This window comes from Thunnus maccoyii, chromosome 4, assembly GCF_910596095.1.
Source record: "Thunnus maccoyii chromosome 4, fThuMac1.1, whole genome shotgun sequence".
NCBI lineage: Eukaryota > Metazoa > Chordata > Actinopteri > Scombriformes > Scombridae > Thunnus > Thunnus maccoyii.
Window position 1 is genome coordinate 16576441 of NC_056536.1, and position 11833 is coordinate 16588273.

Consider the following 11833-nt stretch of genomic DNA (forward strand, 5'->3'; position numbering starts at 1 on the left):
AGTTTGTTTAACTAAGCATGTTGTTGATCATCTTAGGTTCTTGCCCAGCAACGGGCAGAGCAGCAACGCAGGGAGCTAGCCCAACAGCCCCCACAAGGAGACACCCCTCTGGATCCAGTCACCTTCATTCAGACACTGCCCTCAGAGCTCCGTCGTAGTGTTCTGGAGGACATGGAAGACAGTGTGTTGGCTGTCATGCCCCCGGACATTGCTGCTGAAGCAGCAGCATTGCGTAGAGAGCAAGAGGCACGCCAGAGGCAACTGATGCATGAGAGGCTGTTTGGTCATAGCTCATCTTCAGCCCTATCAGCCATCCTGCGCTCACCAGCCTTCACCAGTCGGTTGGGGAGCAATCGTGGTGTCCAGTACACCCGACTGGCTGTGCAGAGAGGAGGCACATTTCAGATGGGGGGAGGAACAAACCACAGGTGAGAGGAGACAGAGATTTAACTGCCCAACAAACACTTTTAGGAGTCCAAATCTTTTGCTTTTTTGTATGAAATGACAGAAGTGAATATACTGAGCTGTAGTTTAGAAATGTTTGATTTTTGAGTTAATGAAAATGTCCTGGATCATGATCAAATCATATGACCCTTTTGAGAAATTGCAAATGGAATATATGTGAATATATGTTTCCTCAGACCATCCAGTTCCAGTGTGGATTCCTTGTTGCGTCTGCGCGGTCGATTGCTGCTGGACCACGAGGCCTTGTCCTGCCTGCTGGTGTTGCTGTTTGTGGATGAACCGAAGCTTAACACCAGCCGTCTGCACCGTGTGCTCAGGAACCTTTGCTACCACTCTCAGACTCGTGGGTGGGTCATTCGCAGCCTATTATCCATCCTCCAACGCAGCAGCGAGAGTGAGGTGTGTGTGGAGACCTCACGTCTAGAAGACTCTCGTGGCAAGAGGAGCATCCAGGGAAGCTGTGGAGGAAAAGGGTCAGCAACCTCCTCTCTCTCGTCTTCATCCTCCTCCTCTTCCTCTTCCTCATCTTCCTCCCTAGAGCTACTGAACAGGGTGGAGTCTCGCAGCTCCAGCCAGCTTTCCTGGCTCTCTGTTTCTATGGACGCAGCCTTAGGCTGCCGGACAAATATTTTCCAGATCCAGCGAGCATCAGGTAGGAAGCACGCTGACCGGCACTCAGCTGGGGGTTCTGCAGGATCTGGAACACTGGTAGGAGGAGTGTCAGGGGCTACTGCAGGTGTCACGTGTGCTGGAGGCGGAGGTTCCACTGTCCACATCCACCCACAAGCTGCTCCAGTGGTCTGTCGACATGTGTTGGACACACTTATCCAGCTAGCTAAGGTGAGAGTCCACCTGTCTTCATGTGTATCTGCCACATCATTTACATTCTGTTATGTTTTAAAGAAAATGTCAATAAAGTTACGATAATCAAACTCATTTTTGTTTCTTGTGTGTCCCTACAGGTGTTCCCCAGCCACTTCACCCAGCAACGCTGTAAGGATCTGTCGGCAGCATCTTCTGACCTGGACTCCCGTCTTTGTTCAGGCTCCTCTGGGGGAGGAGGTGGTGGGGGCTCCAGGTCAGGATCACAGTCTCAGAGCAATGCCTCCAATGCCTCCAACACCCAGAACTCCTTGGGCTCCTCTGTCGCCACTCCACAGTCTCTGGGAATCTCCACCGATTTTTGGGACCTGCTTGTCAAGCTGGACAACATGAATGTTAGCCGCAAGGGAAAGGCCTCTATGAAGACGGTGCCTCTGGGGGGCAGTGCAGAGGCTGAGGGGGCCCAATTCAGCCTGGAAACCTCCCCTCTTGGCCAGCTGATGAACATGCTGTCCCACCCTGTAATCAGACGGAGCTCCTTGCTCACTGAAAAGCTGCTGCGCCTGCTCTCCCTCATATCCATTGCCCTGCCCGACAACAAGGCCACTGAGGTGCCTGCTGTACACCCTACCCCACAGGCCGCCAATGCCAGCACAGCAACCAGCTCAGGAGCCACAGCCCCAGTCACGACACAGGGCATGGCGTCAGCGGGCTCTATCCAGCCCACTGTAGTGGGCCCAGGAGCCTCTGTGGTAGCTGGAGCCCAGGGTACATCCTCAGGGACAAGTCTAGCAGTCTCCCAGACATCCTCTACAGCAATCTGTATACCCACGTCCACTGGAACAATCTCCACAGGTAGTGTTGATTTATTCCAAGTAAAATGACATCAGTTAAGTTAACCAATTATGACCTAAGGCGCCCTTTAAAAAAAAAAAAAAAAAAAAAACATTCTAAAACCTAAGACATTGTTTGAAAATGACCTCCTAAAACCCGATGCTAAGATGAGCTCAGAGTGCTGGGGGGGAAAGAGAAAAAAAAAAGCATCCCATAATGCATTTCACCTTCCCCACATGTATTTCAGTGAATTACGATGCATTTCATTGGTCACGTGTCTTTAAAATGATGACGTCATCTAAAACGCGCTCATGTCGCATCCAGCGCTAAAGGGATATACATGTAAATGTTTCATCCGGTCTTAATGTGTTAAGCTTTACAGCGATTTCACTAGAAAATAATGATATAGTTTATAATGAATTTGGGTGTTTTGCCAAAACAGGGAAACAGAGGGGCACTACGAGCAGTACAGAGAGTGACAACAAGATGGCTTCAACTGGACTTACAGAGAAACAGCTTCAGCTCTCTGTGGAGGTATGCGGGAAAACGTTGTTTCAAAGGGTGTCAGTCATACTGTCTTCATGACTTGTCAAAATCTATTACTGCTCATGGAAAAAGTAGCTTTGCATCAAACTTTGCATATCTTTTTGCTTCAAGATATTTGTCTGGGTAACTTCTACTGGGGATCAATTGATACAAACCCACTTAGAAAACCAAGGAGAGAAGTTTATGATGGAAAATGAAGCCAAATTTTCATTTTGAGTCAAGTGACATATTTGGTTTGTGACTCTGGGCTTGCTCTTATTCTGTATTTTATCATAAACAAATTAGGAATTTCTCTGTATTTTTTAATATTATGGACTTAGGTTGCATAAAATATAACTTGGGGTGAAAATCTGATAATAAAAATACCATTTGCAGCCCAAACATTAAACAATAGTTAAACTTTCTATTAAGGGGCTCTGACTGATCAGCGGCATAACCCCTAAAGCATACAACCCCAGTTTTACCTTCTATTACTGGAAGGATTTTCTTAGCTGTCCTTGCCTCAAGAGGACCTTGTTTACTTCCTCTTGCAGAACAAAAACAAAAACATATGATGTGTGGTGACATAAAATCCAGGTAAAATTTTCTTGAAACCAGTCTTTTACCTATTTAACCCGAGGATTTTTCAGTGAAAATCTGTATTTGATTCATTTGGCTTTTACAGGAGTAACAAAGGATGAGTGCTGCATCTGCTTCACATAATTTTAAAAAGACTCACACCACCATATGTTTTTGCTACTGCTTCAATACACTGCCCAATCCATCTGGCTATGTCATGTGTGCATGCTCGCACATCAAAGTTAATGTCACTGAGTTGGATGGACGGGTTAAGTATTAAGAGGTATTTGGATTGTCCAACAATCAAAGACAGATGTCTGGCTGGCTACGTGACTACCTATCATGAGTCCTGTCAATATTAGTTAAGCAAGCAAGCTTTATTTATGGTGTACTTGCCAAAGCTGAAATTACACAGTGCTGTACGGGAAAGAGGGAGATAACAGAGGAGATAATATATAAAACAAGGAGAAATAAGCATAAAAGATGAAGAGAAAGCCAAAGAAAACAAGTAGGTTTAAAGATGTGCACTGATGTGGCTTCTTAGACTTTACAGGGCTGTTAAGAGTTCAGGAGAAAGGATCACATTTGGTTTTCAGTCTTGATCTTGGAGTAGCCACAAGTCTTGCAACATGGAATTGTGCACATTTGATTGTTGGGACAAATTGTATTTGTTGGATCACTGGTTAACAGACGGATCAGATAATTGAGTCTCAGACAGAATTTGACTGTGACGTAAACAGGCACTTGTCCTTATGAGCCTTCATAAAAGAATATTGACAAAATCATGTTTTATTTACTGTTTTTAACATAGTTGTTTTTCCATGTTTATTCCACCAATAACAACTCTTTTCCTCGTCTTTACTAGGTGTTGACGTCTCATTCGTGTTCAGAGGAGGGTCTGGAGGACGCAGCTAATATTCTACTGCAGCTCTCTAGAGGAGACGGTGCAACCAGAGACACTGTGCTCAGACTGCTGCTCAGTGGAGCAAGACACCTCGGATACACTCTTTGCAAACAGATCGGTCAGTGCTGTGCAACTTCATTTACGCCAATTCTTGTGCTCTTATTTAAGCAAATATTTCTTTCCTTACACATGTTTCCAAACCTTTTCTCTCTCTCAGGCACATTACTGGCTGAACTTAGAGAGTACAACTTGGAGCAGCAGAGACGGGCACAAGCAGATTCACATTCCCCTGACGCCCCTCCTGAGGATTCCTCCATCTCAGCCAGACTGAAGGGCAAGATGACTAGCAGGTTAGCTAGTGATAACTCTGGACCACCCAGTAACATTAGGTTGTCAACACACATGCAGTTCATTCATTTTTTACAAGTACAATGTCCTTTACCTTGTTTGCATTTGTTGGTTGGGGCACAGGTTCGACGGGTCGGAGAGTGTAGTGATTGTGGCTGCCCAGAAGCGCACCCTCGGGGGACGTGAACTACAACTTCCCTGTATGAGCTCACTAACCTCCAAGACGTCAACGCAGAAATTTTTCTTGCGAGTGCTGCAGGTCATTATCCAGCTTCGTGAGGACACACGACGCGCCAACAAGAAAGCCAAACAGACAGGGCGATTAGGTAAGAAAATGTACACAATATTCTTATATGCATACAATATCCTGATGACGTCTCAAGTGATCGAACCACTGCCTTCCCTCTCTTAACGGCCAGGCTCATCCAGTCTGGGCTCAGCCAGCAGCATCCAGGCCGCGGTGCGTCAGCTAGAAGCTGAGGCTGACGCCATCATCCAGATGGTGAGAGAGGGTCAGCGGGCACGCCGGCTCACACAGGCCCCCCCACCCACCGCCTCCTCTGCCTCTGCCGCCGTCACCGCCACTGCCGGATCCTCAGTGGTGGCCCCCCATGCCCCCACTGGTGCTGCTCCCCCTGCTGGCACGGCTGCTGCTGCCACGGTTAGCATGGGCCGCACTGACAGCAGGCATACTCCTACTCACACACCGCACACACATACTGTAGGAGACATTTCTGGGGGAAAAAAAGCAGGAAACCTATTCATTACACATGTTATGACCATCACAGTATATTTATTTCCAAATTACTGTGGTGGTCATCTAGATAAATGCTATGAAATTGCCATTAGCTACTGACATGCCTCATGTCTTAATTAGCTTTGCTTATACTGATTTTGTGCATTTTGGAAAATCATAAGCTAACCCATTACTTGAAATGCACATCTGTCTTATTTTGAGAAATAAAAACAAAACCTTTCATGTAGCATTGCATTGGTATAGCAACAATATGATGCAGTATGCAGGCAGCTTATAGCCTGCTACCTCAAGTGTTGGTTTATGCATAGTGATAACATCCTCACTGTTGCCATGATGAACATTGACAGCTCCGAAACAGAAAGACAGATGTGTCAGTGATCCACTGCATTCTCTATTAATGTCTTTGCATTGACATGTTCTTCTGTTGAAATGTGAAGTGTGAATGTGCTGCCTGCTCCAAACTGTTTGATCTGTTCCTCTGATGTCGTCTGTTTGCTGGCTGACATGGCTTCATGCTTTTGGCCCCCCCTCCCGTACTCAGTCCCAGTTCCTCTCCTCTCTTAGTGGATCATGGGAATGTCATGATGCATGGCAATAACAGTCAAGATGGTTACTATTAACCTGTCATAAATGTCATGTTAATCATTATTTCTTCCATCCTTTTTCCCTTATCTGTTCCCTGTTGTTCATCCTCTGTCTCTGCCTCTCTGGTCCTCCCTGGTTTGATTTCTGCAGTCTGAAGTGCAGTCAATGTCAGAAGCCCAGGCAGCGCAGAGAGATGACTCGCCAATGGATGTGGACCAGCCATCCCCTCTAGAGCAGGATCCTGCACCTCTAGGTATGAGTCACTTGCACCTTTTAAAGAACTCGAAACTCCTTTTTAAAGTTTTAAAGGTGACATATACTCTTTTTCAACAATTTAATATATGTCTCTGAGGTCCCTGAAACATGTCTTTGAAGTTTTTTGATGAAAATACCACTGAGATTATGCATTCTAGCATGCCTCTATACCCCTTTGTTTCAGTCCTGTTCTCGATGAGCTGTTTCAGTGTCTAGGCAAATAAGCTGCTGCTCCACTCCGGAACTGGTTGTGGCTTTCTGGCTGTGATACAATGCGAGATTATATGACCGCAACAGGAGAGAGCAGTTGACAGTAGCCATATTCATACCGGAACTACAACAGAACTGCAGTAGCAGTTTTGCTAATACAAGTATTACTGTCAGTAGGTGATGTGTTCATTTTTAACAAAGTGGATGGCCCAATGACTGCAGGATTATCATGTGGGCCTAGCCTCATTTTCAGCAGCACAGACGCTGCAGAATAATCATAGAAATATCAGGAATATCATAGGAATAGTACAGACAGCAGTGTGTCTCTATGATCCTCTCACTCTTATGCGACTACACATTGCTACTTGTCACTTTGATCATGAAGGTGACATTACTCTGTAGAGCAGTCTCAAACTTTTTCTGGATACTGGATCCCCTGCATATTTTTGAGACACCCTGTCAAAAAAAAAAAAAAACCCAAAACAATTTGACAGAAACAGAAATTGTATTAGGCTAATAGTAGGGAGAGCCTACATTGCTTTATTGTAATACAACTGGTCTTTTCTCATAGTTTGGGGGACTCTAGGCAGAATGGAGACACATTTACGTTGAAAAGATATGAAAAAATGTGACCTTTAAGTTGCCAATGACAACTCAACCTTCTCTGATTATAATAATGCTTTTTGATTTTTGCCTGGAGCTGCTTAAATTCATGAAGTCAGCGAGTAAACAAGGAATTTAAACTTCTGCTGAATTGCTTCTTAATAAATTCTTGTGCTAGTTTGATATCAGTTTGCAATTTTTGTAATTTCCGGATAGTTTTGGTTATATGAATGCATCTTCAGTATGGATCAAGTGTCTACATGTCTCCATTGATTTGATATCATAAATATTTCAGCTAGGCCTATATCATGAATGAGCTGGCATCTAAAACATGGGAAGCAGGGAGCAGCAGTAATAACGCAAGCAATCTAAATGTTATACATATAGAGAGACTAATGTGAACATAAAGTTTGTTCACCAACACTTAAGCAGTTCTTTTGCAGTTCAATTTATTTTGGAATTTTATTTCTTAGATGAAGAAGGAAACGGCCAGTCAGAGAGTGAGGAGAGACTTCCAGACCTCCCCCTGCTCAGCGAGCAGCTGTTGTTGGATGAACTATGGGACATGCTCGGGGAGTGCCTGAAAGAGCTGGAGGAGTCCCATGACCAGCATGCTGTATTGGGTAGGTGGAATCCATCTTAACAAATGAATTTCTTTATCCTAATTGTGATTTATATAATATTAATGTCTGTTCAAGGAGTGTGGTTGAGTGATGCATTCCCCTAATGATATTCTCTTTGTTGCCCCAGTTCTCCAGCCTGCTGTGGAAGCTTTCTTCCTGGTCCATGCCACGGAGCGAGAGAGCAAACCTCCTGTGAGGGACACCCGGGAGAGCCAGCTGTCTCACATCAAAGATGAGCCTCCACCACTGTCCCCAGCACCCCTTACACCTGCTACACCTTCATCCCTAGACCCATTCTTCTCCAGGGAACCATCCTCCATGCACATCTCTTCAAACTTGCCACCAGACACCCAGAAGTTCCTCCGCTTTGCCGGTGAGTGTGAGAGATGCAAAGTAAGGAGAATGATAAAGCTTTTTTCTGGTGTGTCATATAGTACCTAACAGGTCTCATCCTTCTTCCTCGTAGAAACTCACCGCACAGTGCTTAACCAGATCCTGCGCCAGTCCACCACTCACTTGGCTGATGGGCCTTTTGCAGTGCTGGTTGACTACATACGCATCCTGGACTTTGATGTCAAGAGGAAGTAAGAGGAGATTATCTTACATTTTGTTCAAAGCAGTCATTGGCTTTTCGAATTACTGACCCGCTGGTGTTTTTGGCTGTCTTTGCAGGTATTTCCGCCAGGAGCTAGAGCGTCTGGATGAAGGCCTGAGGAAGGAGGACATGGCTGTGCATGTGAGGAGAGATCACGTGTTTGAGGACTCCTACAGGGAGCTGCATCGCAAGAGCCCAGAGGACATGAAGAATAGGCTGTAAGGCTCCATTGCCTCTTCATCCAACTGCATGTCCTCTCAATTCAGAAGCACTCAGCCAGAGTCTTACTGTGCTCCTTTTCCATTATAGGTACATTGTGTTTGAAGGAGAGGAGGGCCAGGATGCTGGTGGCCTGCTGAGGGAATGGTACATGATCATCTCCCGAGAGATGTTCAACCCCATGTACGCCCTGTTCCGCACGTCGCCCGGCGATCGTGTCACCTACACCATCAACCCCTCATCCCACTGCAACCCCAACCACCTCAGTTACTTCAAGTTTGTGGGTCGCGTGGTGGCCAAGGCAGTCTATGATAACCGGTTATTGGAATGCTATTTCACCCGCAGCTTCTACAAGCACATCCTTGGCAAGAGTGTCAGGTAATGAAGCCACTGGCAGTTATACTAAGTAACCTACATATCTACAAAGTGTTCCAACTATGCATTATTCATACAACCTAACCCTTATTGATTGCTATACAAAAAATAAATATTTCTGAGTATAATTCCTGAATATTTGAATAATTTGTATGTATTTTTCTGGTATTCCCAGGTACACAGACATGGAGAGCGAGGACTACCCGTTCTTCCAGGGCTTGGTGTACTTGTTGGAGAATGACGTGTCGACACTGGGCTATGAGCTGACATTCAGCACAGAGGTTCGTGTCTGCTCTCTAAATGTTCCAATTAGTTTCAAGTGGAAAATTGATTTTCATACTGTATCCTCTCCTTAACTCTTTTGGGCCTCAAGGGCTCAAATACCACATGTTCTATGTTCTCATGAAAAGAGTCATTTGCAGTGGGATGGCTTTTAAATACCTCTAATGGAAGCCATCTGTGACACACAGTAAAATATTAGGCTGAAATATAGCAAGATGAGCAGCACTGAAAGTGTCCATGTGCTCTTGTGTGTGTGTGTTTGTAGGTCCAGGAGTTTGGGGTGTGTGAAGTGAGAGACCTCAAGCCAAATGGAGCCAATATCCTGGTCACAGAGGAAAACAAAAAAGAGTATGTGCACCTGGTTTGCCAGATGAAGATGACAGGTAAGATCATGGTTATTCCACCAAATATTTAATTTCCATAAGCAGGAGGGCTGCGATAGGTCAGTATCACTGACACAAAAATCAGTCTGTGTAAATGGGTTGATATACATTTCATTTTAAATGTTGAGGCTGTATGCATGAAAACATTGAAAATGATGCAGTGCATAGAGAAAGCACTAGGTAGCAGCACTCTGAAATGTTGGAACTGATCAATATGCAGCAGAGAGCCAGAGGTGTGTCTGGAAGATGGCTGATTTATCACAAGCAGCATCTTCCAGCTGCTGCTCAAATACATTATTCAGTTAAGCTTTTCAGTTACTTGATTGGGGGGAAAAAAAGCCATCAAATTAATATGATTCGATAATGTCAGCTGCAGGCCAAATACAAAACATCATCACAACTACAGATGGTCCCAGAGTGAATGCTTTTAACTTGTTTTCTAGGTGCAATCCGCAAGCAGCTGGCAGCTTTCCTTGAGGGATTCTACGAGATCATCCCCAAGAGGCTGATCTCCATCTTCACTGAGCAGGAGCTGGAGCTGCTCATCTCTGGCCTGCCCACTATTGACATCGACGACTTAAAGGCCAACACTGAATATCACAAATACCAGTCCAGCTCCATCCAGGTATGGATTAGGAAACACACGTACAACATTATTATTTAAATGTCTACTCACTTCTACATATGTGAGAGGACTCGTATGGGTGTGTTAAGAGATGACGACACCAAACCCAGAAGAAACGGTGTCAAATTAGCACCTTTGCGTTCGACTTCCATTGTCAGATTTAGGTTTAAATTTAGTACAGATTATGTTCCATTTAACTGAAGCCACATTTTGTTTGTGAAACTATTTCATGTCAACTATCAAATTGCTACTTCTGCAGCAGTAATATTTACACTACATGTCAGAGAGAAAGAAGTACCTCTTTCACACTTTATTGCTCATATCATGCAATATCCCCCCCACAACAGCAAAAAACAAACAAAAATTTATTGGGACACATTTGTAACTTAACTACTTTGTGACTTTTTCTTTTTTTTGTAACTTTAGATCCAGTGGTTCTGGAGGGCCTTGCGATCCTTTGACCAGGCAGACCGGGCCAAGTTCCTACAGTTTGTCACTGGCACGTCCAAAGTTCCCCTTCAGGGTTTTGCTGCTCTGGAGGGCATGAACGGCATCCAGAAGTTCCAGATTCACCGTGATGATCGCTCCACTGACCGCCTGCCATCTGCTCATACCTGGTAAACATGTTGCACGATTATGAGACTTGAATAATTATAAGTCTTGAAAGGGTCAAAATTGTGAAGATGAAACTTTATCCTAACGCTCTCTCTCTCTTTCTCCTCCCTCAGCTTTAACCAGCTGGACCTCCCAGCCTATGAGAGCTACGAGAAGCTGAGACATATGCTGCTGTTGGCCATTCAGGAATGCTCAGAGGGATTCGGACTGGCTTAAACTATGAGACTCCTAACACACAGACATGCATACAAACACCTGATTTAGATTCGCCTACTCCTGACACATTCATACTGATAACCTTTGAACGCACGCACACACGCACACACTATCATAGACATTACTGGATTACTTGTTGAATGGCCTAGACTTACTGGTTTCTATTCCATATAAAACAGATAAAACCAGCAAGTGAAATGGACTGATTAACATTGCGTACCACACAGAGAGCCTCATGTTGACACACTTGTGTCTCCCTTCCCAATTTAATGGCAAATGCAAGAGCAGATTCAGAGGATAAAAACATGGACTAATATAAGAGACGTTTTCTTCATTTAGTTTGATTTCTCTGTACAAAAGGTTTGGGAGTTTATTATGTTTAATCTTTTTTGTTCTCTGGCTGTGTAAAAAGAAAAAAGAGAATGTTGTTTGAACAGGATGGTTATAAAACCTTTGGGGAAAAAATGTTGGTGGTTTCTTGTTGCAAATTTGTGACCTCACAAGCCTTGATGATGGGGAACATTTTTATGGGGGGTATATGAACAACTTGAAAAGTTTTGGAGATATTCACAAAAATGCACTTTTCCAAAAATTTTGTGGCATTTTTAAGGAAGGATGGTACAAAAAAATGAAGAGAAAACCTGAAGGAGATAAAAAAAAAAAAAGACATTAACCATAAATTCTAGAGTATTTTTGGCTATTAAATCGCTGACCCAGCCTTGAGCCTTTGAATCAGAGTGGAATAACTACATGAATAAATGCATAAAATTGCGTCCATTGTCTCTTTTAACAGTGTTTCAATCATGCAGTGATCTCATTTCATCAAGATCAAATGTGTCAGTTATGTGTGTAATCACACCAAAATACTTGTTAATTATCGGACAATTCTCAATAGAAAATAGTTTCTATTGGCAGCATACAGATGTAAATATTGAATCCCCAATGATTCTGTTGCAAGTGAATCAATCTCATAGTTCACTTTAAGCCCACCAGTAAATCAAATTGTCCCAGAT

At 44.0% G+C, this 11833-nt stretch overlaps 1 protein-coding gene across 13 annotated transcripts in view; it reads left to right on the top strand.

Annotated features, from left to right (window-relative positions):
* huwe1 (HECT, UBA and WWE domain containing E3 ubiquitin protein ligase 1) overlaps positions 1-11591 on the top strand; it is a 44407-nt gene extending 32816 nt beyond the window's left edge. For 11 of the 13 annotated variants that reach the window (XM_042408305.1, XM_042408317.1, XM_042408313.1 and 8 more), the window contains 19 exons: positions 37-428; positions 642-1305; positions 1428-2142; positions 2564-2655; positions 4091-4247; positions 4347-4479; positions 4589-4803; positions 4897-5138; positions 5970-6072; positions 7361-7510; positions 7638-7883; positions 7977-8094; positions 8183-8323; positions 8415-8702; positions 8875-8980; positions 9247-9364; positions 9808-9989; positions 10416-10606; positions 10718-11591. In XM_042408305.1, the coding sequence (XP_042264239.1) occupies positions 37-428; positions 642-1305; positions 1428-2142; positions 2564-2655; positions 4091-4247; positions 4347-4479; positions 4589-4803; positions 4897-5138; positions 5970-6072; positions 7361-7510; positions 7638-7883; positions 7977-8094; positions 8183-8323; positions 8415-8702; positions 8875-8980; positions 9247-9364; positions 9808-9989; positions 10416-10606; positions 10718-10820 (4356 nt within the window). In that variant the 3' untranslated portion in view covers positions 10821-11591. The remainder of the gene's footprint in view (positions 1-36; positions 429-641; positions 1306-1427; positions 2143-2563; positions 2656-4090; positions 4248-4346; positions 4480-4588; positions 4804-4896; positions 5139-5969; positions 6073-7360; positions 7511-7637; positions 7884-7976; positions 8095-8182; positions 8324-8414; positions 8703-8874; positions 8981-9246; positions 9365-9807; positions 9990-10415; positions 10607-10717) is intronic. The other 2 variants (XM_042408310.1, XM_042408318.1) reach the window with 1 other exon arrangement.
* Positions 11592-11833: the final 242 nt, after the last annotated feature.